The sequence below is a fragment of the Theropithecus gelada genome, chromosome 20 (genome assembly GCF_003255815.1).
Source record: "Theropithecus gelada isolate Dixy chromosome 20, Tgel_1.0, whole genome shotgun sequence".
NCBI lineage: Eukaryota > Metazoa > Chordata > Mammalia > Primates > Cercopithecidae > Theropithecus > Theropithecus gelada.
Window position 1 is genome coordinate 62,579,225 of NC_037688.1, and position 25,865 is coordinate 62,605,089.

At 39.8% G+C, this 25,865-nt stretch overlaps 1 protein-coding gene across 1 annotated transcript in view; it reads right to left on the bottom strand.

Annotated features, from left to right (window-relative positions):
* The window catches only part of LOC112613890 (ATP-binding cassette sub-family A member 3-like), a 180,928-nt gene that overhangs the window by 128,804 nt on the left and 26,259 nt on the right, over nucleotides 1-25,865 (bottom strand). Inside the window, exons 4-6 of the mRNA XM_025369761.1 lie at nucleotides 15,795-15,922; nucleotides 13,425-13,572; nucleotides 8,509-8,768 (exon numbers count right to left, since the gene is read on the bottom strand). Coding sequence (XP_025225546.1) covers nucleotides 8,509-8,768; nucleotides 13,425-13,572; nucleotides 15,795-15,922 — 536 coding nt within the window. The remainder of the gene's footprint in view (nucleotides 1-8,508; nucleotides 8,769-13,424; nucleotides 13,573-15,794; nucleotides 15,923-25,865) is intronic.

The window sequence follows — 25,865 nt, forward strand, 5'->3', positions numbered from 1 at the left end:
TCTTTTTAATAAATGGTGCTGGGAAAAATGGCTATCCATATGCAGAAGAATGAAGTTGGTCTCATCTCACATCATATACAAAAATCAACTCAAAATTGATTAAAGATTTAAATGTAAGACCTGAAACTATAAAATTACTACAAGGAAAACCACGTAACATTGGTCTGGACAATTATTTTTTTTTATTTGACCCCAATAGCTCAAGAACAAGAACAAAAATAGACAAATGGGATTACAATCAATTAAAAAGTTTCTTAAAGGAAACCCACACACATACACAGACACATGAAAATCCACAGAGTGATGAGACAACCTTGTATTGGAGGAAAACAATGTTAGATGTATACACCTGATAAGAAGTTAACATCCAAGTTATGTAAGGTATACACCTGATAAGAAGTTAACAACCAAGTTATGTAAGGAACTCAACTCAATAGCAATAAAACAAATAACCCAATTTAGAATGGGCAAAGGATCTGAATACACATTTCTCAAAAGAAGACGTACAAATGGCCAACATATATTTAAAAAATGCTCAACATCACTAATCATTAGAAAATTGCAAACTAAAACCACCATGAGATATCACCTCACATTTGTTACAATGGCAAAAAGACAAAAGGTAACAAGTGTTAGTGAGGATGTGGAGAAAAGTGAATACTTGTACACTGTTGGTGGGAATGTAAATTAGTACAGCTATTATGGAACACTTTATGCAGATTCCCCAGAAAACTAAAAATAGAATGACCATATGATCTGGTATTCCCATCCAGTTATATATTCAAATGAAATAAAATTAATATGTTTAGGAGAGATCTGCTCTCTCACATTAATTGAGGCATTATTCACAATAGTCCAGATATTACTCAACTTAGATGTCCATCAATAAATGAAGGCATAAAAAAGCAATTGCAACCAAAGCAAAAATTGACAAATGGGATCTAATTAAACTAAAGAGCTTCTGCACAGCAAAAAAAACAAAAAACAGGGGGGCGGAGCAAGATGGCCGAATAGGAACAGCTCCAGTCTCCAACTCCCAGCGCGAGCGACACAGAAGACAGGTGATTTCTGCATTTTCAACTGAGGTACTGGGTTTATCTCACTAGGGAGTGCCTGACAATCAGTGCTGGTCAGCTGCTGCAGCCCGACCAGGGAGAGCTGAAGCAGGGCGAGGCATCGCCTCACCTGGGAAGCGCAAGGGGGAAGGGAATCCCTTTACCTAGCCAGGGGAACTGAGACACACAACACCTGGAAAATCGGGTAACTCCCACCCCAATACTGTGCTCTACCAAGGATCTTAGCAAACGGGCACACCAGGAGACTATATCCCACACCTGGCTGGGAGGGTCCCATGCCCACGGAGCCTCCCTCATTGCTAGCACAGCAGTCTGCGATCTCGGGCAAGGAAGCAGCAAGGCTGTGGGAGGGGCGCCCGCCATTGCTGAGGCTTAAGTAGATAAACAAAGCGGCTGGGAAGCTGGAACTGGGTGGAGCTCACAGCAGCTCAAGGAGTCCTGCCTGTCTCTGTAGACTCCACCTCTGGGGACAGGGCACAGCTAAACAACAACAACAACAACAAAAAAAAGCAGCTGAAACCTCTGCAGATGCAAACGACTCTGTCTGAAAGCTTTGAAGAGAGCAGTGGATCTCCCAACACAGAGGTTGAGATCTGAGAAGGGACAGACTGCCTGCTCAAGTGGGTCCCTGACCCCTGAGTAGCCTAACTGGGAGACATCCCCCACTAGGGGCAGACCGACACCCCACACCTCACACGGTGGAGTACACCCCTGAGAGGAAGCTTCCAAAGCAAGAATCAGACAGGTACACTCGCTGTTCAGCAATATTCTATCTTCTGCAGCCTCTGCTGCTGATACCCAGGCAAACAGGGTCTGGAGTGGACCTCAAGCAATCTCCAACAGACCTACAGCTGAGGGTCCTGACTGTTAGAAGGAAAACTAACAAACAGGAAGGACACCCACACCAAAACCCCATCAGTATGTCACCATCATCAAAGACCAGAGGCAGATAAAACCACAAAGATGGGGAAAAAGCAGGGCAGAAAAGCTGGAAATTCAAAAAATAAGAGCACATCACCCCCTGCAAAGGAATGCAGCTCATCGCCAGCAACGGATCAAAGCTGGATGGAGAATGACTTTGACGAGATGAGAGAAGAAGGCTCCAGTCCATCAAACTTCTCAGAGCTAAAGGAGGAATTACGTACCCAGTGCAAAGAAACTAAAAATCTTGAAAAAAGAGTGGAAGAATTGATAACTAGAATAATTAATGCAGAGAAGGCCATAAACGAATGAACAGAGATGAAAACCATGACACGAGAAATACGTGACAAATGCACAAGCTTCAGTAACCGACTCGATCAACTGGAAGAAAGAGTATCAGCGATTGAGGATCAAATGAATGAAATGAAGCGAGAAGAGAAACCTAAAGAAAAAAGAAGAAAAAGAAATGAACAAAGTCTGCAAGAAGTATGGGATTATGTAAAAAAACCAAATCTACATCTGATTGGGGTGCCTGAAAGTGAGGGGGAAAATGGAACCAAGTTGGAAAACACTCTTCAGGATATCATCCAGAGGAACTGACCCAACCTAGTAGGGCAGGCCAACATTCAAATTCAGGAAATACAGAGAACACCGCAAAGATACCCCTCGAGAAGAGCAACTCCAAGACACATAATTGCCAGATTCACCAAAGTTGAAATGAAGGAAAAAATGTTAAGGGCAGCCAGAGAGAAAGGTCGGGTTACCCACAAAGGGAAGCCCATCAGACTAACAGCAGATCTCTCGGCAGAAACTCTATAAGCCAGAAGAGAGTGGGGGCCAATATTCAACATTCTTAAAGAAAAGAATTTTAAACCCAGAATTTCATATCCAGCAAAACTAAGTTTCATAAGTGAAGGAGAAATAAAATCCTTTACAGATAAGCAAATGCTTAGAGATTTTGTCACCACCAGGCCTGCCTTACAAGAGACACTGAAGGAAGCACTCAACATGGAAAGGAACAACCAGTACCAGCCATTGCAAAAACATGCCAAAATGTAAAGACCATCGAGGCTAGGAAGAAACTGCATCAACTAACGAGCAAAATAACCAGTTAATATCATAATGGCAGGATCAAGTTCACACATAACAATCTTAACCTTAAATGTAAATGGACTAAATGCTCCAATTAAAAGACACAGACTGGCAAACTGGATAAAGAGTCAAGACCCATCAGTTTGCTGTATTCAGGAGACCCATCTCACATGCAGAGACATACATAGACTCAAAATAAAGGGATGGAGGAAGATCTACCAAGCAAATGGAGAACAAAAAAAAGCAGGGGTTGCAATACTAGTCTCTGATAAAACAGACTTTAAACCGTCAAAGATCAAAAGAGACAAAGAAGGGCATTACATAATGGTAAAGGGATCAATTCAACAGGAAGAGCTAACTATCCTAAATATATATGCACCCAAAACAGGAGCACCCAGATTCATAAAGCAAGTCCTTAAAGACTTACAAAGAGACTTAGACTCCCATACAATAATAATGGGAGACTTCAACACCCCACTGTCAACATTAGACAGATCAACAAGACAGAAAGTTAACAAGAATATCCAGGAATTGAACTCATCTCTGCAGCAAGCAGACCTAATAGACATCTACAGAACTCTCTACCCTAAATCAACAGAATATACATTCTTCTCAGCACCACATAACACTTATTCCAAAATTGACCACATAATTGGAAGTAAAACACTCCTCAGCAAATGTACAAGAACAGAAATTATAACAAACTGTCTCTCAGAACACAGTGCAATCAAACTAGAATTCAGGACTAAGAAACTCAATCAAAACTGCTCAACTACATGGAAACTGAATAACCTGCTCCTGAATGACTACTGGGTACATAACAAAATGAAGGCAGAAATAAAGATGTTCTTTGAAACCAATGAAAACAAAGATACAACATACCAGAATCTCTGGGATACATTTAAAGCAGTGTGTAGAGGGAAATTTATAGCACTAAATGCCCACAAGAGAAAGCTGGAAAGATCTAAAATTGACACTCTAACATCACAATTAAAAGAACTAGAGAAGCAAGAACAAACACATTCAAAAGCTAGCAGAAGGGAAGAAATAACTAAGATCAGAGCAGAACTGAAGGAGATAGAGACACAAAAAACCCTCCAAAAAATCAATGAATCCAGGAGTTGGTTTTTTGAAAAGATCAACAAAATTGATAGACCGCTAGCAAGACTAATAAAGAAGAAAAGAGAGAAGAATCAAATAGATGCAATAAAAAATGATAAAGGGGATCTCATCACCAACCCCACAGAAATACAAACTACCATCAGAGAATACTATAAACACCTCTATGCAAATAAACTAGAAAATCTAGAGGAAATGGATAATTTCCTGGACACTTACACTCTCCCAAGACTAAACCAGGAAGAAGCTAAATTCCTGAATAGACCAATAGCAGGCTCTGAAATTGAGGCAATAATTAATAGCCTACCAACGAAAAAAAGTCCAGGACCAGATGGATTCACAGCTGAATTCTACCAGAGGTAAAAGGAGGAGCTGGTACCATTCCTTCTGAAACTATTCCAATCAATAGAAAAAGAGGGAATCCAGGCTGGGCGCGGTGGCTCAAGCCTGTAATCCCAGCACTTTGGGAGGCCGAGACGGGTGGATCATGAGGTCAGGAGATCGAGACCATCCTGGCTAACACGGTGAAACCCCGTCTCTACTAAAAAATACAAAAAAAACTAGCCGGGTGAGGTGGCAGGCGCCTGTAGTCCCAGCTACTCGGGAGGCTGAGGCAGGAGAATGGCGGGAACCCGGGAGGCGGAGCTTGCAGTGAGCTGAGATCCGGCCACTGCACTCCAGCCTGGGAGAGAGAGCGAGACTCCGTCTCAAAAAAAAAAAAAAAAAAAAAAAAAGAAAAAGAGGGAATCCTCCCTAACTCATTTTATGAGGCCAACACCTTCCTGATACCAAAGCCTGGCAGAGACACAACAAAAAAAGAGAATTTTAGACCAATATCCCTGATGAACATCGATGCAAAAATCCTCAATAAAATACTGGCAAAGCGGATCCAGCAGCATATCAAAAAGCTTATTCACCATGATCAAGTGGGCTTCATCCCTGGGATGCAAGGCTGGTTCAACATACGCAAATCAATAAACGTAATCCAGCATATAAATAGAACCAAAGACAAAAACCACATGATTATCTCAATAGATGCAGAAAAGGCCTTTGACAAAATTCAACAGCCCTTCATGCTAAAAATGCTCAATAAATTCGGTATTGATGGAACGTATCTCAAAATAATAAGAGCTATTTATGACAAACCCACAGCCAATATCATACCGAATGGGCAAAAACTGGAAAAATTCCCTTTAAAAACTGGCACAAGACAGGGATGCCCTCTCTCACCACTCCTATTCAACATAGTGTTGGAAGTTCTGGCTAGGGCAATCAGGCAAGAGAAAGAAATCAAGGGTATTCAGTTAGGAAAAGAAGAAGTCAAATTGTCCCTCTTTGCAGATGACATGATTGTATATTTAGAAAACCACTGTCTCAGCCCAAAATCTCCTTAAGCTGATAAGAAACTTCAGCAAAGTCTCAGGATACAAAATTAATGTGCAAAAATCACAAACATTCTTATACACCAGTAACAGACAGAGAGCCAAATCATGAATGAACTTCCATTCACAATTGCTTCAAAGAGAAATACCTAGGAATCCAACTTACTAGGGATGTAAAGGACCTCTTCAAGGAGAACTACAAACCACTGCTCAGTGAAATAAAAGAGGACACAAACAAATGGGAGAACACACCATGCTCATGGATAGGAAGAATCAATATCGTTAAAATGGCCATACTACCCAAGGTAATTTATAGATTCAATGCCATCCCCATCAAGCTACCAATGAGTTTCTTCACAGAATTGGAAAAAACTGCTTTAAAGTTCATATGGAACCAAAAAAGAGCCTGCATTTCCAAGACAATCCTAAGCCAAAAGAACAAAGCTGGAGGCATCACGCTACCTGACTTCAAACTATACTACAAGGCTACAGTAACCAAAACAGCATGGTACTGGTACCAAAACAGAGATATAGACCAATGGAACAGAACAGAGTCCTCAGAAATAATACCACACATCTACAGCCATCTGATCTTTGATAAACCTGAGAAAAACAAGAAATGGGGAAAGGATTCCCTATTTAATAAATGGTGCTGGGAAAATTGGCTAGCCATAAGTAGAAAGCTGAAACTGGATCCTTTCCTTACTCCTTATACGAAAATTAATTCAAGATGGATTAGAGACTTAAATGTTAGACCTAATACCATAAAAACCCTAGAAGAAAACCTAGGTAATACCATTCAGGACATAGGCATGGGCAAGGACTTCATGTCTAAAACACCAAAAGCAAGTAGCTGGGATTACAGGCGTGCGCCACCACACCTGGCTAATTTTTGTATTTTTAGTAGACGTGTGGATTCACCATGTTGGCCAGGCTGGTCTCAAACTCCTGACCTTGTGATCCACCTGCCTTGGCTTCCTAAAGTGTTGGGATTACAGGCGTGAGCCACCACGCCTGGCCCCGTTTTATTTCTTAACAGAGCCATAATGAAATGGGGTTGCTTTCTTTATGATAAATTGATTTAACCATAACCTTATGATTTGTGTACTTTTCTGTGTATGTATGACAGGCTTAAATTTAAAAAAAATTAAAGAATAAATAGCATAAGCCATATGAATGAAGTCTGTATAACATCCTCTGGGTGACACAAAGGAAAAAGGATTAAATAATAGTTGAGAATTAAAGAGAAACATCAACAAGGAGATGGCAACTATGAAGGATGAGGCAGAAAGTTAACTGTGTTCATCAATCAGAGAACACACTCAAGAAAGACATTACAGTCGGAAGAAATAAACATAAGCAAGCTTGAAAATCAGCCGGTCATTTTCGCTGGAAGAAAAGGGAGTTGGCTAAACAACAACAACAAAATGGAAAGTAGTTAGGTGCTAAATCTTAGGAAATCTGTTTGCTTAAATGGATTTCATTCAGCAGACAATAGAATAAATCAATCTCTAAAATTATTTCTAGCCATCTGCATTACAGGATAACTACCCTGGCAACAACGTGTGAGGTAGATTGGGGGTGAGCAAGTGGGTAAGGAGATGAGAAGAGCTAGTAAGAAGTAACGTGAACCTGATCTGTAAAGTGGTGTTGCCACTCATGAAGGAAAGAAAGAAAATGACATGACCTTTGACGATACAGAAGAGATCAGTGAAATGGAGAGACGACTGATACTAATAGCTGAGGCCCAAAGTTATTGGGCCCCTGCTATGTGCCAGGCACTGTACAAAACACTGTACGTGAATTTCCCTTTTTTGCCTTGCAATAGTAGGTCTGGGTGATTGGAGGGTGATAACTTTCCAGGTAATATCTCACCAATATCATGACGGCCCTGCATGTCAGGTATCATTAGTGTCAATTTACATCTGAGAAAATAAGCTAGAAAAGTTATATATGCCATGTAACAGAAATTATAAGTAATACATCCAAGGATTCAAACCTATGATTTATCGGAGTCCCTGAAACAAAGTGGATACTTAATAAATCAGTAATGAATAAATAAATAATCATTGAACGAATCATTGATTAAATGGCTGATGATGACTGGATTTTGAAGACAACATATTCTGGGCTAAGACATAATACTGGAGGGGACAATAAGAGGTCATGTATTTAAAATAATTCAGGGATCAGAAATTTGATTTTAGAAAATCACAGCATTGGCCAAGCGCGGTAGCTTACGCTTGTAATCCCAGCACTTTGGGAGGCCGAGGCGGATGGATCACCTGAGGTGCGAAGTTTGAGACCAGCCTGGCCAACATGGTGAAACCCCGTCTCTACTAAAAATACAAAAGAAAAGTTAGCTGGGCGTGGTGGCTCACACCTGTAATCCCAGCTACTTGGGAGATTGAGGCATGAGAATTGCCTGAACCTGGGAGGTGGAGGTTGCAGTGAGCTGACATCACACCACTGCACTCCAGCCTGGGCGACAAAGTGAGATTCGGTCTCAAAATAAATAAATAAATAAATAAAAATAAAAATAAAAATCACAGCATCATAGAATATTGGAAGTGAGTTGTATCTGAATTCATTTAGATGTAATTCCAAGAGTCCAGTTGATTATTACTTTATTCCAGAGAGATTTTAGGGCGTTTGGCATTTAAATTCTAACTGTAATATTCTTGTGAAGTAGACTTCTAGAACTAAAATGAAAAACTATACCTAGAATTCTAATTAAAAACAAAGTTATAGAATATTGCCAAGAAGCCTAAGTGCTCAGTTCTTGCCTGCTACTGAAACACAACCATCCATCAGTGTTGACTATGTAGAAATAATTGAACCTTCCACCAAATAAATTTGCCCCACACACTCAGAATGTTCTACAGAAGCTTCATCTACCACAAGAAAAGGGGAGTTACCTTCAGTCGATTTTCCTTTTCCCACACAAGGGATTGAACAAGGGTAAGATGATTCAGAGAGAAGATACATACAAGTACTAAAGGAATGAAAACACCAGAAAACATAAAGAAGAAATCATGGTAATACGATGGGTAGGGAAATCTCTGAACATAAACGCTGATACTGCTAAACAGCATTTCTGCAGCTTGGCCGCTATGATATTGCATGATGGCCTTATCCAGGGAGTGTTGCACAAACAGGAACCCTTCACTGATGTACCCTAAATGAGAAAACAAAGATTGATAAGTACAATAGACCAAAAAACAGCTGAGCTGAACGAAGAGAAAGGGAATTAATGTATGTCAGAGATAAAGCTAAGTGTAAGGAAGCTCTTCTGATAGTCTAAATTTCAGAGCAGCTATCATGGTTTTGCCACACAAAGACATAATACTTTCTAAAATGATCCTCACCCCCAGCTTACCAAAAGTGAAATATTGCATGAAATTGGAGAGCTGCTTTCTGCAATCTCAATTAATTTAAATAAGTGAGAATTGGATTAATTATCGGATAGGTAAATACTTTGATTCTGTATCCTGGACACTTGAAGAGAGAAATGAAGCTCATACAACTAAGTGACATCAGTGAGTGATGCTGAAGTGCCACAGCTGAGTGACATACATGAGCTGACGTCTGATAGTCAGTGATAAACCAAGTGTGGTCCTTTGACTGGTGACAGTATGCAAACAGTTTCTTAGTGGTGCATGAATTGAGCACAGAAATGAAGGACAAGCACTTAAAACTTGCATAGAAATGTAGCATTGCCATAACATCTAAAAACTATTTTTTATGTTAATTTACATAGGTCCTTGATATACTCTGAGTGTTATTCCTGTGTGTATTTTCTCCCCTAGCAATCTTGCCTTTTTAATAGTGTCTTACATATGAGAAGTATTTAACTTTGATAAAGTCCTATTTATCCATTTCTTCTTTTTCCAATTTTTTTCAGAAGTGCCTTTTGTGCCCTAACCAATCACTACCTACCTTCAAATCATAAAGATATTCTCATCAATGTTGCCATAGAAGCTTTATCATTTTAGCTTTAGGATCATCTTGGATTAATTAATTTTGTGTAGGCTGCAAGGAAGTGATCAAGATTCATTCTTTCCATAGGAATACCAAGTTACTCCAGCAAAAGTTGTTGAGAAGATTTTCTTTCCCCAGTGAATCATACTGGCAGTTTTGTAGAAAACCCCGCGACCATATGTGTATATTTCCAGACATCCTATTCTTTCTGTTGGTCTATCTGTTCATCCTCACACCTATATGACAACATCTTAATTACCGTAGTTTTACAGAAAATCTTGAAATCAGGCAGAATATGTCCACTGACATTGTTCTTTCCCAAGATTACTTTTTCTAATTCAGATCTGCCGAGACCAGCTCGGTCGTGGACACCCTAACCCAGCAGCACTAGAGGAATTAGACACACACACACAGAAATATAGCATGTGGAGTGGGAAATCAGGGGTCTCATAGCCTTCAGAGCTAAGAGCGTCGAACGGAGATTTACCCACATATTTATCAACAGCAAGCCAGTGATAAGCATTGTTTCCATAGATTAGAGATTAACTAAAAGCATTTCTTACGGGAAATAAAGGGATGGGCCGAAATAAAGGGATGGGTCTGGCTAGTTATCTGCAGCATGAACATGTCCTTAAGGCACAGATTGCTCATGCTATTGTTTGTGGCTTAGGAAAGACTTAAGCGGTTTTCCGCCCTGGGTGGGCCAGGTGTTCCTTGCCCTCATTCCGGTAAACCCACAGCCTTCAGCGTGGGCATCATGGCTGTCATGAACATGTAACAGTGCTGCAGAGATTTTGTTTACGGCCAGTTTTGGGATCAGTTTATGGCCAGATTTGGGTGCCTGTTCCCAAACCAGATCCTTTTCATTTCCATGTACATTTTAGAATAAACTTGTCAATTTCTCCAAAATAGTATGCTGAGGTTTTTTGTGTTTGCTTTTGTCTTTGTTTGGAGACAATGTCTCACTCTGTCACCCAGGCTGGAGTGCAGTGGTACGATCTAGGTTCACTGCAACCTCCACTTCCTGGGCTCAAGCAATTCTCTCGCCTCATCCTCCCTAGTAGCTGGGACTACAGGCACATGCCACTCACTGTGCCGGTTAATTTTTTTTTTTTTTTTTTGGTATTTTTTGTAGAAACGGGGTTTCATCATGTTGCCCAGACTGGTCTTGAATTCCTGAGCTCAGGTGATCTACCCACTTTGGTCTCCCAAGGTGCTGGGATTACGGGCATAAACAACCACAGCCCAGCCCGTGCTAAGATTCTGACTGTGTGTATATTGACCCTGTAGCTCAGTTTAGGGAGAATTTACATTGTAACAATTTTGAGTCATCCAATCAAGGAAGTTAAAATATTTTGCCACTTGAGGTTCTTTAAATTTTTCTTTTAGAAGTGCTTTGTTATTTTTGATGTATGCTTATTATAATTTATTTTCATGTATTGTACTTGTATCTTGGGATTTTACTAAGTTAACACATTAGTTGCAGTAGGGTTTTTTTTTTTTTAATTTCTTTTATCTGTATACATGATTCTGTCACCTGCAAAGAAACATAATTTCTTTCCTTCTTTTCCAAAATTAATGCCTTTTATTTCTTTTTCTTTTTCTGGTACAGATGAGAACTTCCAGGAATACGCTGAATAGAACTGATGAGAGCAAACATAACTGGTATCAGGAGGGAAACGTTCAATTTTATCAGTAAGCTACAAACTTTTCGCAATGTGCTTTATCAGATTGAAGAAATTCATTTTTTGGTACCTCAGGTAGGAAAATTTTTAAAAATATACTTTTTGGCTGCGCACGGTGGCTCATGCCTGTAATTCCAGCACTTTGGGAGGTGGAGGTGGGTAGATCACTTAAAACCAGGGGTTCGAGACCAGCCTGGCCAACATAGTGAAACTCTGTCTCTATCAAAAATACAAAAACAAGCTGGATATGGTGGCACATGCCTGTAATCCCAGCTACTGGGGAGGCTGAGGCAGGAGAATCACTTGAGCCTGGGAGGCGACGGTTGCAGTGAGTTGAGATCACGCCACTGCACTCCAGCCTGGGTGACAGAGGGAAATTGTCTCTAAATAAATAAATATTTTATATATATGTGTGTGTGTGTGTGTATGTGTGTGTGTGTATAATCTTAGAAGAAAAATAGTCTTTGCAGAATAGTTGCAAAGGCAATACAGAGAATTCCCATATACCATGCATTCTCAATGGGGTCACAGTATATGAACACACCTACAGTGTGTCTGTGGTATTAATACTTCATGGGGAAGCAGATATGGAAAAAATGTCTACAGGTCTCCTTAGAAAGGCAATAATAAAAAAGATTGAGAAATACTATTATATATCCTGCATGAAACCTCCCTAACTCCCTAATATTACATTTTACATTACCATCATACATTTGTCAAAACTAAAAACAAAAAAAATTGGTGCATGCAACAGCATTTATATTTTACACAAACTTTATTGCATTTTACCAGTTTTTCCCGAATGTCTTTTTTTTTTTTTTTCTGTTCTAGGATCCCATTCAGAATATTGCATTGCATTTAGCTGTCACGTCTCCATACTCTCCTCTGAGCTGTTAAAGTTTCTCATTCTTTCCTTGTTTTTCACGACCGTGAGAGTTTTTAAGAATATTGGTCAGCCATTTTGGAGAATGTTCCACAATTTGGGTTTAATGTTTTCTTACTAGTAGACTAAGGTTATAATGCAGTAACATAATGCATAAGAAACATAAGATTTCATTTCAAATTTTATGACTGGAAAAATAATATTTGAAAATTGTTATTTTTATTAATTTTTTTTTGGAGACAGAGTCTCGCTCTGTTGCCCAGGCTGGAGTGCAGTGGCATGATCTTGGCTCACTGCAACCTCCGCCTCCCACGTTCAAGAGATTCTCCTGCCTTAGCCTCCCAAGTACCTGGCATTACAGGTGCCCGCCACCACACCCAGCTAATTTTTGTACTTTTAGTGGAGATAGGGTTTCATCATGTTGGCCAGGCTGGTCTTGAACTCCCGACCTCAAGTGATCCACCTACTTCGGCCTCCCAAATTGCTGAGATTACAGGTGTGAGCCACCGCACCCAGCCTGAAATTACTTTAAAAGAGAATAACATACATCACAATTCTGCCACCCTAACAGAGCAATTGTTTTCATATTTGGGTATCTGTCCCGGTTTTATGTTGATGAATATGCAGTTAACAGAGCTATGATTTGATAACAGAGTTCTGAACTTGGCTTCTACAAAAAGATCTCATGAATATTTTAATGACTGCACAATGCTCTGTCAAATTATATTTATATTTGTACTATTAACTTACCATACCTAAGATGTAGGTTATTTCACATTTTTAAGAATTATGCTAAATCAATCAGTTTATTTCTTTGGTTGAATAGTTTCCTCAAGGTAAGTTTGCAAAGTTATTGGTAAAAGCAAAGTCCCCACACTAAATCCTTATAAATGGTAGGCTGTATAATAAGTTGACGTTTTAAAATTACTATAGTTATATTAAAAATCACTCATCAATCCAACAGGACAACACACAGTTACAATTAATCAGGTTGTGTTGGTACCTACAAATGTTCATTAAGTCATGTAAGTCAAAAGTTCACAATTAAACCACATGAAAATATAAAGATACACAATGGTAAGGACCAGGAAAGGATAAAAGGCAATAAAAATATGTTGTTCAAAGATATAGAATGTTTCATATGGGGTTTTGGACATATTTAAAAATCACCAAAATAGTAAGTTAAAAATAAGCAGCTTCCATTGCAAGAGTAAAGAAACAGAAATTTAAATATGTAATGGCTCATCCTATATGACTGGGATATTAAGAATAAAGATCTGCTTACCAGGACTCCCCCCATCTTCATCTTGGTTTCTGGGTCCCACTGAAGGGATAGGTGGAAAGAGAAAATCTGTCAACCAGCTTGCTTCTTCATAAATATTTTCCAGCATATTACTCTTCTTTTCATTACTAAAACGCAGGTAATATTTTACCTAGAGGGAGCAGTAAGAAACAATCAATATCTAAGAGCTCCCCCAATCCCAAAATAATTAAAGAATAATCAGAAACAAAAGAAAGTTAAAGTACAACTGGGAATATGTGATTTCGAGGTAGACTGCCTGATGAGGCTGAAGTATATTCTGGACATCAGGAAGCGAGAGCAAATTTGTCCTAAGGCATCTATGCTCTAACTACATCTAAATTCAAGCCCACCTCCTTTAAATCCATCCTTTGTTAATTTTGTGAAATTTTTTATTGAGGTGTCAGCAACACTTAGATGCATACTGCAGGCTTGTGGTAAGCAAATATAGTGACAACTATAATTATGAATTTTTTTTCCCTAAACAGACAGATGGCTGCATACTAAAATGAAATGTACCAAAAGGCATTATTAATTTTCCTTCCCTTTATGTCAGTCAAGTGTAGTGTTCTAAGAGGAAAATCTCTTCCTCTCTTAAAAGCAATGATAGCATAAAGAAGACTCCGATATGAGAATGGAGGAGGAATGTGATAAGATCTAAGTGTGGAGTGTTGCATAATCTAATTATTAAATGAAAATGTAGTATTACTTTTGGAGAACTGAGTAAATGTCACGCTGAGGTTAACTAACTTTAAAAGATAAAAAATGCGCCAGGAGTGGTGGCTCCTGCCTGTAATCCCAGCACTTTAGGAGGCTGAGGTGGGTAGATCACTTGAGGTCATGAGTTCGAGACTAGCCTGGCCAACATGGTGAAACCTTGTCTCTACTAAAACTACAAAATTAGCCAGGTGTGGTGGTGGGCACCTGTAATCCCAGCTACTTTGGAGGTGAGGCAGGAAAATCACTTGATCCCAGGAGGTAGAGGTTGCAGTGTGCCAAGATCACATTACTGCATTCCAGTCTGGGAAACAAAGTGAGACTCTGTCTCAAAAAAAAAAAAAAAAAAAAAGATAGCAAATGGACCAAGAGTTGTCAAAAGTCAGAAGGCTCAGACCAGAGAAATCAGGAAGAGTAGGAGAGACAGGCAGAGGCCATAGGTCTGGATGAATATTCATATACTCAGTTATCTAGACAAAAGTTTTAGGAACTTATCCCATGTTCAAGGAGGCAGCCCCTATTCCTCAAGGAACCCAAATTCTAGTTGACGAAACATACTTACATTGTAGTATAAACTCAGTGACAGACACATGGTTAAGGTATTCATGGAAGGATGTAGGAGAGAAGGGGTACATGTGGTCAGAAGAGACAACACAGAAAAAGTCACAGCAGCAGTTGCACAAGGTAAGCATGTGCAAGCCAAATATAGGGCAGGGAGAGGGAGACCATGCCAGACAGAAGAGGTGAAGTTTTCAATTGCACCAATTTAAATTTAAATTGCCAAGCCCAGTGTATACCATTGAGCCTAGATCAGCATCAGTTTATAAGGAGTCACCATCTTGAGGGACACTGACCTACACAGAGGAAGTTATGGGGTGGAATGAACGGATACCTATTACCCTAGTTAAAACCTGGCAGTTTTCCTTACTTTTTTGTTCCATTGACAACCATCTGTATCCTAAATGCAGAATGTTGGCTCTGGGCATATCTATATGTTGTACTTTGGTTATTTCACTCAACACCAGAGACCCCAAGTTCAAAGCATTGTCCTTGCTTCTCCTCCTTGGGGGGTTGTTATCAGAATCTTCCTTGGTGTTTGCAGATGTTCTAATTTTGATTCAGCCTGCTTCAGTCCTCGAGTTATTTTCTTTATTTATAATTAGAAGAGAAATTATGAGACTCACTCAAAAGAAAAAGGAAAAATTTCATGTTGTGTTCCCTGCTAATGAAGATGCGTATGTTTTATTTACTGCATCAGGTGTTTTGTCCCAGGAAATGTGCATTTTCTTTACCATCATCTGTAGGGCTACAGACAGTTGCCCTATCAGATGCAATGACAGAGGCAATGTCCACAATCGTCAGCGTTTCCTATGAGTCCAGTTTATGAATAAAGCCTGGCAGGTAGTTAATACAAGTCCTTCCACATCAGCATGAGGCACTGACTAAATTAGTGCACGGACACTGAAGTTAGTTAGATCTGGATTCCAATCCCTGCTGTACCACACATAAGCACTATGATCTTGGGAAAGCTATGGTCTCTCCACTTACAAAATGGAAAAATGAACAAATACTTCTACTTCATTAAATCTCTGGAAACTGGAAGTAGAAATATGAGGTTTTTGCAGAAAACTTTCTCACCTTCAGTGGCAGGGGATCATTGCTATTTTTGAAGTCATGATCAAAAACAATAGCAGCCAGAACCTTTTCAGAGTTATTTACTTCCTTAACGTAATCTTCAAATTCTTCTTCTGTGGAAAAGCCTAGAACTGTAGAGAGACAAAAGTCTAATATGTGAGTTGTCCATATAAGAGCAAAATATATGATAGCTCTTCCTACATGTAAGATGGGAGACTATTTTACATGGATAAAAGGCTACCAAAATATTGTTATTACATTTCAAAACACTATTGCTGAAACATTGACATAATGAACTAATGGATACCTTGAGTGCATAAAAATGTTAGGGGTTTTAAAAAATTTGACCACAAGTTTAAAATCATAATAAATTGTTATAATAAATACAGTTAAGTAAACCAAGGAATAAAGGATGCTTCAAACAGTGTTCTGAAAGTTCCATCTTAGCTGTGCAAAAATCCCCAATAAAACACTGGCAAACCAAATCCAGCAGCATATAAAAAGCTTATCCACCATGATCAAGTGGGCTTCATCCCTGGGATGCAAGGCTGGTTCAATATATGCAAATCAATAAATGTAATCCAGCATACAAACAGAACCAAAGACAAAAACCATATGATTATCTCAATGGATGCAGAAAAGGCCTTTGACAAAATTCAACAGCCCTTCATGCTAAAAGCTCTCAATAAATTCGGTATTGATGGAACGTATCTCAAAATAATAAGAGCTATTTATGACAAACCCACAGTCAATATCATACTGAATGGGCAAAAACTGGAAGCATTCCCCTTGAAAACTGGCACAAGAAAGGGATGCCCTCTCTCACCACTCCTATTCAACATCATGTTGGAAGTTCTGGCCAGGGCAACCAGGCAAGAGAAAGAAATAAAGGGTATTCAATTAGGAAAAGAGAAAGTCAAATTGTCCCTGTTTGCAGATGACATGATTGTACATCTAGAAAACCCCATCGTCTCAGCCCAAAATCTCCTTAAGCTGATAAGCAACTTCAGCAAAGTATCAGGATACACAATCAATGTGCAAAAATCACAAGCATTCTTATACACCAATAACAGACAAACAGAGAGCCAAATCATGAGTGAACTCCCATTCACAATTGCTTCAAAGAGAATAAAATACCTAGGAATCCAACTTACAAGGGATGTGAAAGACCTCTTCAAGGAGAACTACAAACCACTGCTCAATGAAATAAAAGAGGACACAAACAAATGGAAGAACATCCCATGCTCATGGATACGAAGAATCAATATCGTGAAAATGGCCATACTGCCCAAGGTAATTTATAGATTCAATGCCATCCCCATTAAGCTACCAATGACTTTCCTCACAGAATTGGATAAAACTACTTTAAAGTTCATATGGAACCAAAAAAGAGCCTGCATTGCCAAGACAATCCTAAGCCAAAAGAACAAAACTGGAGGCATCACGCTACCTGACCTCAAACTATACTACAAGGCTACAGTAACCAAAACAGCATGGTACTGGTACCAAAACAGGGATATAGACCAATGGAACAGAACAGAGCCCTCAGAAATAATACCACACATCTACAACCATCTGATCTTTGACAAACCTGACAAAATCAACAAATGGGGAAAGGATTCCCTATTTAATAAATGGTGCTGGGAAAACTGGCTAGCCATATGTAGAATCCCTTCCTTATACCTTATACAAAAATTAATTCAAGATGGATTAGATTAAATGTTAGACCTAAAACCATAAAAACCCTAAAAGAAAACCTAAGCAATACCATTCAGGACATAGGCATGGGCAAGGACTTCATGTCTAAAATACCAAAAGAAATGGCAAAAAAAGCCAAAATAGACAAATGGGATCGAATTAAACTAAAGAGCTTCTGCACAGCAAAAGAAACTACCATCAGAGTGAACAGGCAACCTACAGAATGTGAGAAAATTTTTGCAATCTACTCATCTGACAAAGGGCTAATATTCAGAACCTACAAAGAGCTCAAACAAATTTAGAAGAAAAAAAACAAACAACCCCATCAAAAAGTGGGCAAAGGATATGAACAGACACTTCTCAAAAGAAGACATTTATGCAGCCAACAGACACATGAAAAAATGCTCATCATCACTAGCCATCAGAGAAATGCAAATCAAAACCACAATGAGATACCATCTCACACCAGTTAGAATGGCAATCATTAAAAAGTCAGGAAACAACAGTTTCTGGAGAGGATGTGGAGAAATAGGAACGCTTTTACACTGTTGGTGGGACTGTAAACTAGTTTAACCATTGTGGAAGACAGTGTGGCGATTCCTCAAGGATCTAGAACTAGAAATACCATTTGACCCAGTAATCCCATTACTGGGTATATACCCAAAGGATTATAAATCATGCTGCTATATAGACACATTCACACATATGTTTACTGCAGCACTGTTGGGGGGTCGGGGGAGGGGGGAGGGGGGAAGGATAGCATTAGGAGATATACCTAATGTAAATGACAAGTTAATGGGTGCAGCACACCAACATGGCACATGTATACATATGTAACAAACCTGCACGTTGTGCACATGTACCCTAGAACATAAAGTATAATAATAATAATAATAATAATAATAATAAAAGAAAGTTCCATCTTAGCTGATCCATTCCAAGATGGCTGAATAGGAACAGCTCCGGTCTGCAGCTCCCAGCATGACAGATGCAGAAGACAGGTGATTTCTGCATTCCAGCTGAGGTACCTGGTTCATCTCATTGGGACTGGTTAGACAGTGGGTGCAGCCCACAGAGGGTGAGCTGAAGCAGGGCAGGGTGTCACCTTACCTGGGAAGCGCAAGTGGTCAGAGGATTTCCCTTCCCTAGCCAAGGGAAGCCATGACAGACTGTACCTGGAAAAACGGGACACTCCCACCCAAATACTTCACTTTCCCCAAGGTCTTAGCAACCGGCAGACAAGGATATTCTCTCCCGTGCCTGGCTGGGTGGGACCCATGCCTATGCAGCCTTGCTCACTGCTAGCGCGGCAGTCTGAGATCGAACTGTGAGGCAGCAGCCTGGCTGGGGGGAGGGGCGTCTGCCATTGCTGAGGCTTGAGTAGGTAAACAAAGCGGCTGGGAAGCTCAAACTGCAGCTCAGCAAGGCCTACTGCCTCTAGACTCTACCTCTGTGGGAAGGGCTTAGCTGAACAAAAGGCAGCAGACAACATCTGCAGATTTAAATGTCCCTGTTTCACAGCTCTGAAGAGAGCAGTGGTTCTCCCAGCATGGAGTTTGAGCTCTAAAAATGGACAGACTGCCTCCTCAAGCAGGTCCGTGGCCGCTGTGTAGCCTAACTGGGAGACACCGCCCTGTAGGGGCTGACAGACACCTCATATAGGTGAGTGCCCCTCTGGGATGAAGCTTCCAGAGGAAGGATCAGGCAGCAATATTTGCTGTTCTGTAATATTTGCTCTTCTGCAGCCTCTGCTGGTGATACCCAGGCAAACAGGGTCTGGAGTAGAACTCCAGCAAACTCCAATAGACCTGCAGCTGAGGGACCTGACTGTTAGAAGGAAAACTAACAAACAGAAAGGAATAGCATCAACATCAACAAAAAAGGACTTCTACACCGAAACCCCATCTGTAGGTCACCAGCATCAAAGACCAAAGGTAGATAAAACTACAAAGATGGGGAGAAACCAGAGCAGAAAGCTGAAAATTCTAAAAATCAGAGCACCTCTTCTCCTCCAAAGGATCGCAGCTTCTCGCCAGCAACAGAACAAAGCTGGACGGGGAATGACTTTGACAAGTTGACAGAAGTAGGCTTCAAAAGGTCAGTAATAACAAACTTCTCTGCGCTAAAGGAGCATGCTCGAGCCCATCACAAGGAAGCTAAAAATCTTGAAGAAAGGTTAGATGAATGGCTAACTAGAATAAACAGTGTAGAGAAGACCTTAAACGACCTGATGGAGCTGAAAACCATGGCATGAGTACTTCACGATGCATGCACAAGTTTCGATAGCTGATTTGATCAAGCGGAAGAAAGGGTGTCAGTGACTGAAGATCAAATTAATGAAATAAAGTGAGAAGACAAGGTGAGAGAAAAAAGAGTAAAACGAAATGAACAAAGCCTCCAAGAAATATGGGACTATGTGAAAAGACCAAATCTGTATTTGATTGGTGTACCTGAAAGTGATGGGGAGAATGGAACCAAGTTGGAAAACACTCTTCAGAATATTATCCAGAAGAACTTCCCCAACCTAGCAAGGCAGGCCAACATTCAAATTCAGAAAATACAGAGAACACCACAAAGATACTCCTTGAGAAAAGCAACCCCAAAACACATAATTGTCAGATTCACCAAGGTTGAAATGAAGGAAAAAATGTTAAGGGCAGCCAGAGAGAAAGGTCGGGTTACCCACAAAGGGAAGCCCATCAGACTAACAGCAGATCTCTTGGCAGAAACTCTACAAGCCAGAAGAGAGTGGGGGCCAATATTCAAAATTTTTAAAGAAAAGAATTTTCAACCCCGAATTTCATATCCAGCAAAACTAAGTTTCATAAGTGAAGGAGAAATAAAATCCTTTACTGACAAGCAAATGCTGAGAGATTTTGTCACCACCAGGCCTGCCTTACAAGAGCTCCTGAAGGAACCACTAAACATGGAAAGGAACAACTGGTACCAGTCACTGCAAAAACATGCCAAATTGTAAAGACCATCAATGCTAGGAAGAAACTGCATCCATAAACGGGCAAAACAACCAGCTAACATCATAATGACAGGATCAGATCCACACACAACAATATTAACCTTAAATGTAAATGGGCTAAATGCCCCAATTGAAAGACACAGACTGGCAAACTGGATAAAGAGTCAAGACCCATCAGTGTGTTGTATTCAGGAGACCACTCTCACATGCAAGGACGCACATAGGCTCAAAATAAAGGGATGGAGGAAGATCTACCAAGCAAATGGAGAACAAAAAAAAGCGGGGGTTGCAATCCTAGTCTCTGATAAAACAGACGTTAAACCAACGAAGATCAAAAGAGACAAAGAAGGCCATTACATAATGGTAAAGGGATCAATTCAACAAGAAGAGCTAACTATCCTAAATATATACACACCCAATACAGGAGCACCCAGATTCATAAAGCAAGTCCTTAGAGACCTACAAAGAGACTTAGACTCCCACACAATAATCATGGGAGACTTTAACATCCCACTGTCAATATTAGACAGATCAATGAGACAGAAGGTTAATAAGAATATCCAGGACTTGAACCCAGCTCTGCACCAAGCAGATCTAATAGACATCCACAGAACTCTCCACCCCAAATCAACAGAATATACATTATTCTCAATACCACATTGCACTTATTCCAAAGTTGACCACATAATTGGAAGTAAAGCACTCCTCAGCAAATGTAAAAGAACAGAAATCACAACAAACTGTCTCTCAGACCACAGCGCAATCAAATTAGAACTCAAGATTAAGAAACTCACTCAAAACCGCACAACTATATGGAAACTGAACAAGTTTCTCCTGAATGACTACTGGGTATATAACAAAATGAAGGCAGAAATAAAGATGTTTTTTGAAACCAATAAGAACAAAGGCACAAAGTACCAGAATCTCTGGGACACATTTAAAGCGTAATGTAGAGGGAAATTTATAGCAGTAAATGCCCACAAGAGAAAGCAGGAAAGATGTAAAATTGACACCCTAACATCACAATTAAAAGAACTAGAGAAGAAAGAGCAAACACATTCAAAAGCTAGCAGAAGGCAAGAAATAACTAAGATCAGAGCAGAACCAAAGGCAATAGAGACACAAAAAAACCCTTCAAAAAATCAATGAACCCAGGAGCTGGTTTTTTGAAAAGATCAACAAAATTGATAGACCACTACCAAGACTAATAAAGAAGAAAGGAGAGAAGAATAAAATAGATGCAATAAAAAATGATAAAGGGGATATCACCACATATCCCATAGAAATACAAACTACCATCAGAGAATACTATAAACACCTCTACGCAAATAAACTAGAAAATCTAGAAGAAATGAATAGATTCCTGGACACATACGCCCTCCCAAGACTACACCAGGAAGAAGTTGAATCCCTAAATAGATCAATAACAGGCTCTGAAATTGAGGCAATAATTAATAGCCTACCAGCGAAAAAAAGTTCAGGACCAGAAGGATTCACAGTCGACTTCTACCAGAGGTATAAAGAGGAGCTGGTACCATTCTTTCTGAAACTATTCCAATCAATAGAAAAAGAGGGAATCCTCCCTAACTCATTTTATGAGGCCAGCATCATCCTGATACCAAAGCCTGGCAGAGACACAACAAAAAAAGAGAATTTTAGACCAATATCCCAGATGAACATTGATGCAAAATTCCTCAATAAAATACTGGCAAACAGAATCCAGCAGCACATCAAAAAGCTTATCCACCACGATCAGGTTGGCTTCATCCCTGTGATGCAAGGCTGGTTCAACATATGCAAATCAATAAACATAATCCATCACATAAACAGAACCAGTAAGAGAAACCACATGATTATCTCAGTAGATGCAGAAAAGGCCTTTGACAAAATTCAACAGCCCTTCATAATAAAAACTCTCAATAAACTAGGTATTGATGGAATGTATCTCAAAATAATAAGAGCTATTTATGACAAACCCACAGCCAATATCATACCGAATGGACCAAAACTGGAAGCATTCCCTTTGAAAACCGGCACAAGACAAGGATGTCCTCTCTCACCACTCCTATTCAACATCATGTTGGAAGTTCTGGCCAGGGTAATCAGGCAAGAGAAAGAAATAAAGCGTATTTGATTAGGAAAAGAGGAAGTCAAATTGTCCCTGTTTGCAGATGACATGATTGTATATCTAGAAAACCCCATCGTCTCAGCCCCAAATCCCCTTAAGCTGATAAGCAACTTCAGCAAAGTATCAGGATACACAATCAATGTGCAAAAATCACAAGCATTCCTAGTGAACTCCCATTCGCCATTGCTACAAAGAGAATAAAATACCTAGAATCCAACTTACAAGGGATGTGAAGGACCTCTTCAAGGAGAACTACAAACCACTGCTCAATGAAATAAAAGAGGACACAAACAAATGGAAGAACAATCCATGCTCATGGATAGGAAGAATCAATATTGTGAAAATGGCCATACTGCCCAAGGTAATTTATAGATTCAATGCCATCCCACTCAAGCTACCAATGACTTTCATCACAGAATTGGAAAAAAACTACTTTAAAGTTCATATGGAACCAAAAAAGAGCCTGCATTGCCAAGACAATCTTACGCCAAAAGAACAAAGCTGGAGGCATCACGCTACCTGACTTCAAACTATACTACAAGGCTAACAGTAGCCAAACAGCATGGTACTGGTACCAAAACAGATATATAGACTAATGGAACAGACCAGAGCCCTCAGAAATAACACCACACATCTATAACCATCTGATCTTTAACAAACCTGACAAAAACAAGAAATGGGAAAAGGATTCCCTATTTAATAAATGGTGCTGGGAAAATTGGCTAGCCATATGTAGAATCCCTTCCTTATACTTTATACAAAAATTAATTCAAGATGGATTAAAGACTTAAATGTTAGACCTAAAACTACAAAAACCCTAGATGAAAACCTAGGCAATACCATTCAGGACATAGGCATGGGCAAGGATTTAATGACTGAAACACCAAAAGCAATGGCAACAAAAGCCAAAATAGACAAATGGGATCTAACTAAACTAAAGAGCTTCTGCATGGCAAAAGAAACAACCATCAGAGTGAACAGGCAACCTACAGAATGGGAGAAAAATTTTGCAATCTACTCATCTGACAAAGGGCTAATATCCAGAATCTACAAAGAACTCAAAAATATTTACAAGAAAAAAACAACCCCATCAAAAAGTGGGCAAAGGATATGAACAGATACTTCTCAAAAGAAGACATCTATGCAGCCAACAAACACGTGACAAAATGCTCATCATCACTGATCATCAGAGACATGCAAATCAAAACCACAATGAGATACCATCTCAGGCCAGTTAGAATGGTGATCATTACAAAGTCAGGAAATAACAGATGCTGGAGAGGATGTGGAGAAACAGGAATGCTTTTACACTGTTGGTGGGAGTGTAAATTAGTTCAACCATTGTGGAAGACAGTGTGGCGATTCCTCAAGGATCTAGAACTAGAAATACCATTTGACCCAGCAATCCCATTACTGGGTATATACCCAAAGGATTATAAATCATGCTACTATAAAGACACATGCACACGTATGTTGATTGCGGCTCTATTCACAATAGCAAAGACTTGGAACCAACCCAAATGTCCATCAGTGATAGACTGGATAAAGAAAGTGTGGCACATAAACACCATGGAATACTATGCAGCCATACAAAAGGATGAGTTCATGTCATTTGCAGGGACATGGATGAAGCTAGAAACCATCTTCTGAGCAAACTATCACAAGAACAGAAAACCAAACACCACCTGTTCTCACTCATAGGTGCGAACTGAACAATGAGATAACTTAGACACAGGGTGGGGAACATCACACACCAGTGCCTGTCGTGGGGTTGGGGGAGTGGGGAGTGATAGCATTAGGAGAAATATCTAATGTAAATGACGAATTGATGGGTGCAGCAAACCAACATGGCACATGTTTACCTGTGTATCAAACCTGCACATTGTTCACATGTATGCTAGAGCTTAAAGTATAATTTAAAAAAAAAGAAAAAAAAAAAAGGGAAGTTCCATCTTAAAGGGAAATTAAAAAACCGATCTGCCTGGGCGAGGTGGCTCACGCCTGTAATCCCAGCACTTTGGCAGGCTGAGGCAAGCGGATCACCTGAGGTCAGGAGTTCAAGACCAGCCTTGCCAACATGGCGAAATCCCTTCTCTACTAAAAATACCAAAAATTGGCCAGGCATAGTGGTGGGCTCCTGTAATCCTAGCTACTCAGGAGGCTGAGACAGGAGAATCGCTTGAACCTGGGAGGTGGAGGTTGCAGTGAGCCGAGATTGTGCCACTGTACTCCAGCCTGGGCAACAAGAGCAAAACACCCTCTCAAAAGAAAAGAAAAGAAAAAATCCACAAAATTTATTCAAAATCCACATTATGAGAATCTCTACTATGGAAAACACTAAGAAATTAAGGAATGATACTACTTTATTGTTTCAATATTTGAGGCAATTACGTTTCAATATTTGAGGTGATCAATCAACGGATTTAGCCTAGATTAAACTGAATCTAATTGAAATTTTAAAAGACCAGGGTGTCATTTGTACTCTTCTGAGCCAAAGTAGTCATTTAAAATATCTGTATGTGGAATTGTATACACTAAAGATTTTCTTAGGAGTAACATGTTTGATGTAAACAGGATATCAAAGGCTTCAAAAACCTGCAGGGGAAAATGAAATATCATGTGGTTTTATTACTAAGATTTAAAAGGCTTGATTGTCACAACTCTTCCTGCGGCAAATCCCCAACTATCTGATTCTCAAAAGCTTCCATCGGGAGCCTCATTATTGCCAACGTAGATGGAATAGCTTGAGAGAGAACATCAACATCCTCACCAAAGGTACTATTCCATGCTTCTCAAGTCCCCATTTCTCAACAGGGCTTCCACTCCCTGCCACACCTGTCACCTGGACTCCAATGTATCGCTAGTTCTGAATCTCAAAAAGACGAGCATACAGTCAGTTCCCCCAGCTACTTTGCTCCACTCATTTTTTGCACAAAAAAACTATGAAAAACAAAGCAAAATAAAAATGTAACACTCAACTCCAAAGATTTAGCCCCCATCCTGGACAAGTGTCTTTTCTGTATGTATGGATCCTGGGTGGAGACCCTTGAGTTTTGAGCCTCCAAAACATCTGCATTTAGGTAAATGTGGTGGTTGGGCACTTGCTTTATATTTGCATAAAAATGAGGCATTCCTATAGTTCTCATAAACAAAGAAACAGGTTTATCCAAAGGGAAGAGGGAAGAATGAGGTCAGACTCTGGTGTTCCTGGGTCAATATTTATTTAGCCTGAGGGGTGATTGTGCATTCACAATATTTATCTCCAAAACATGTA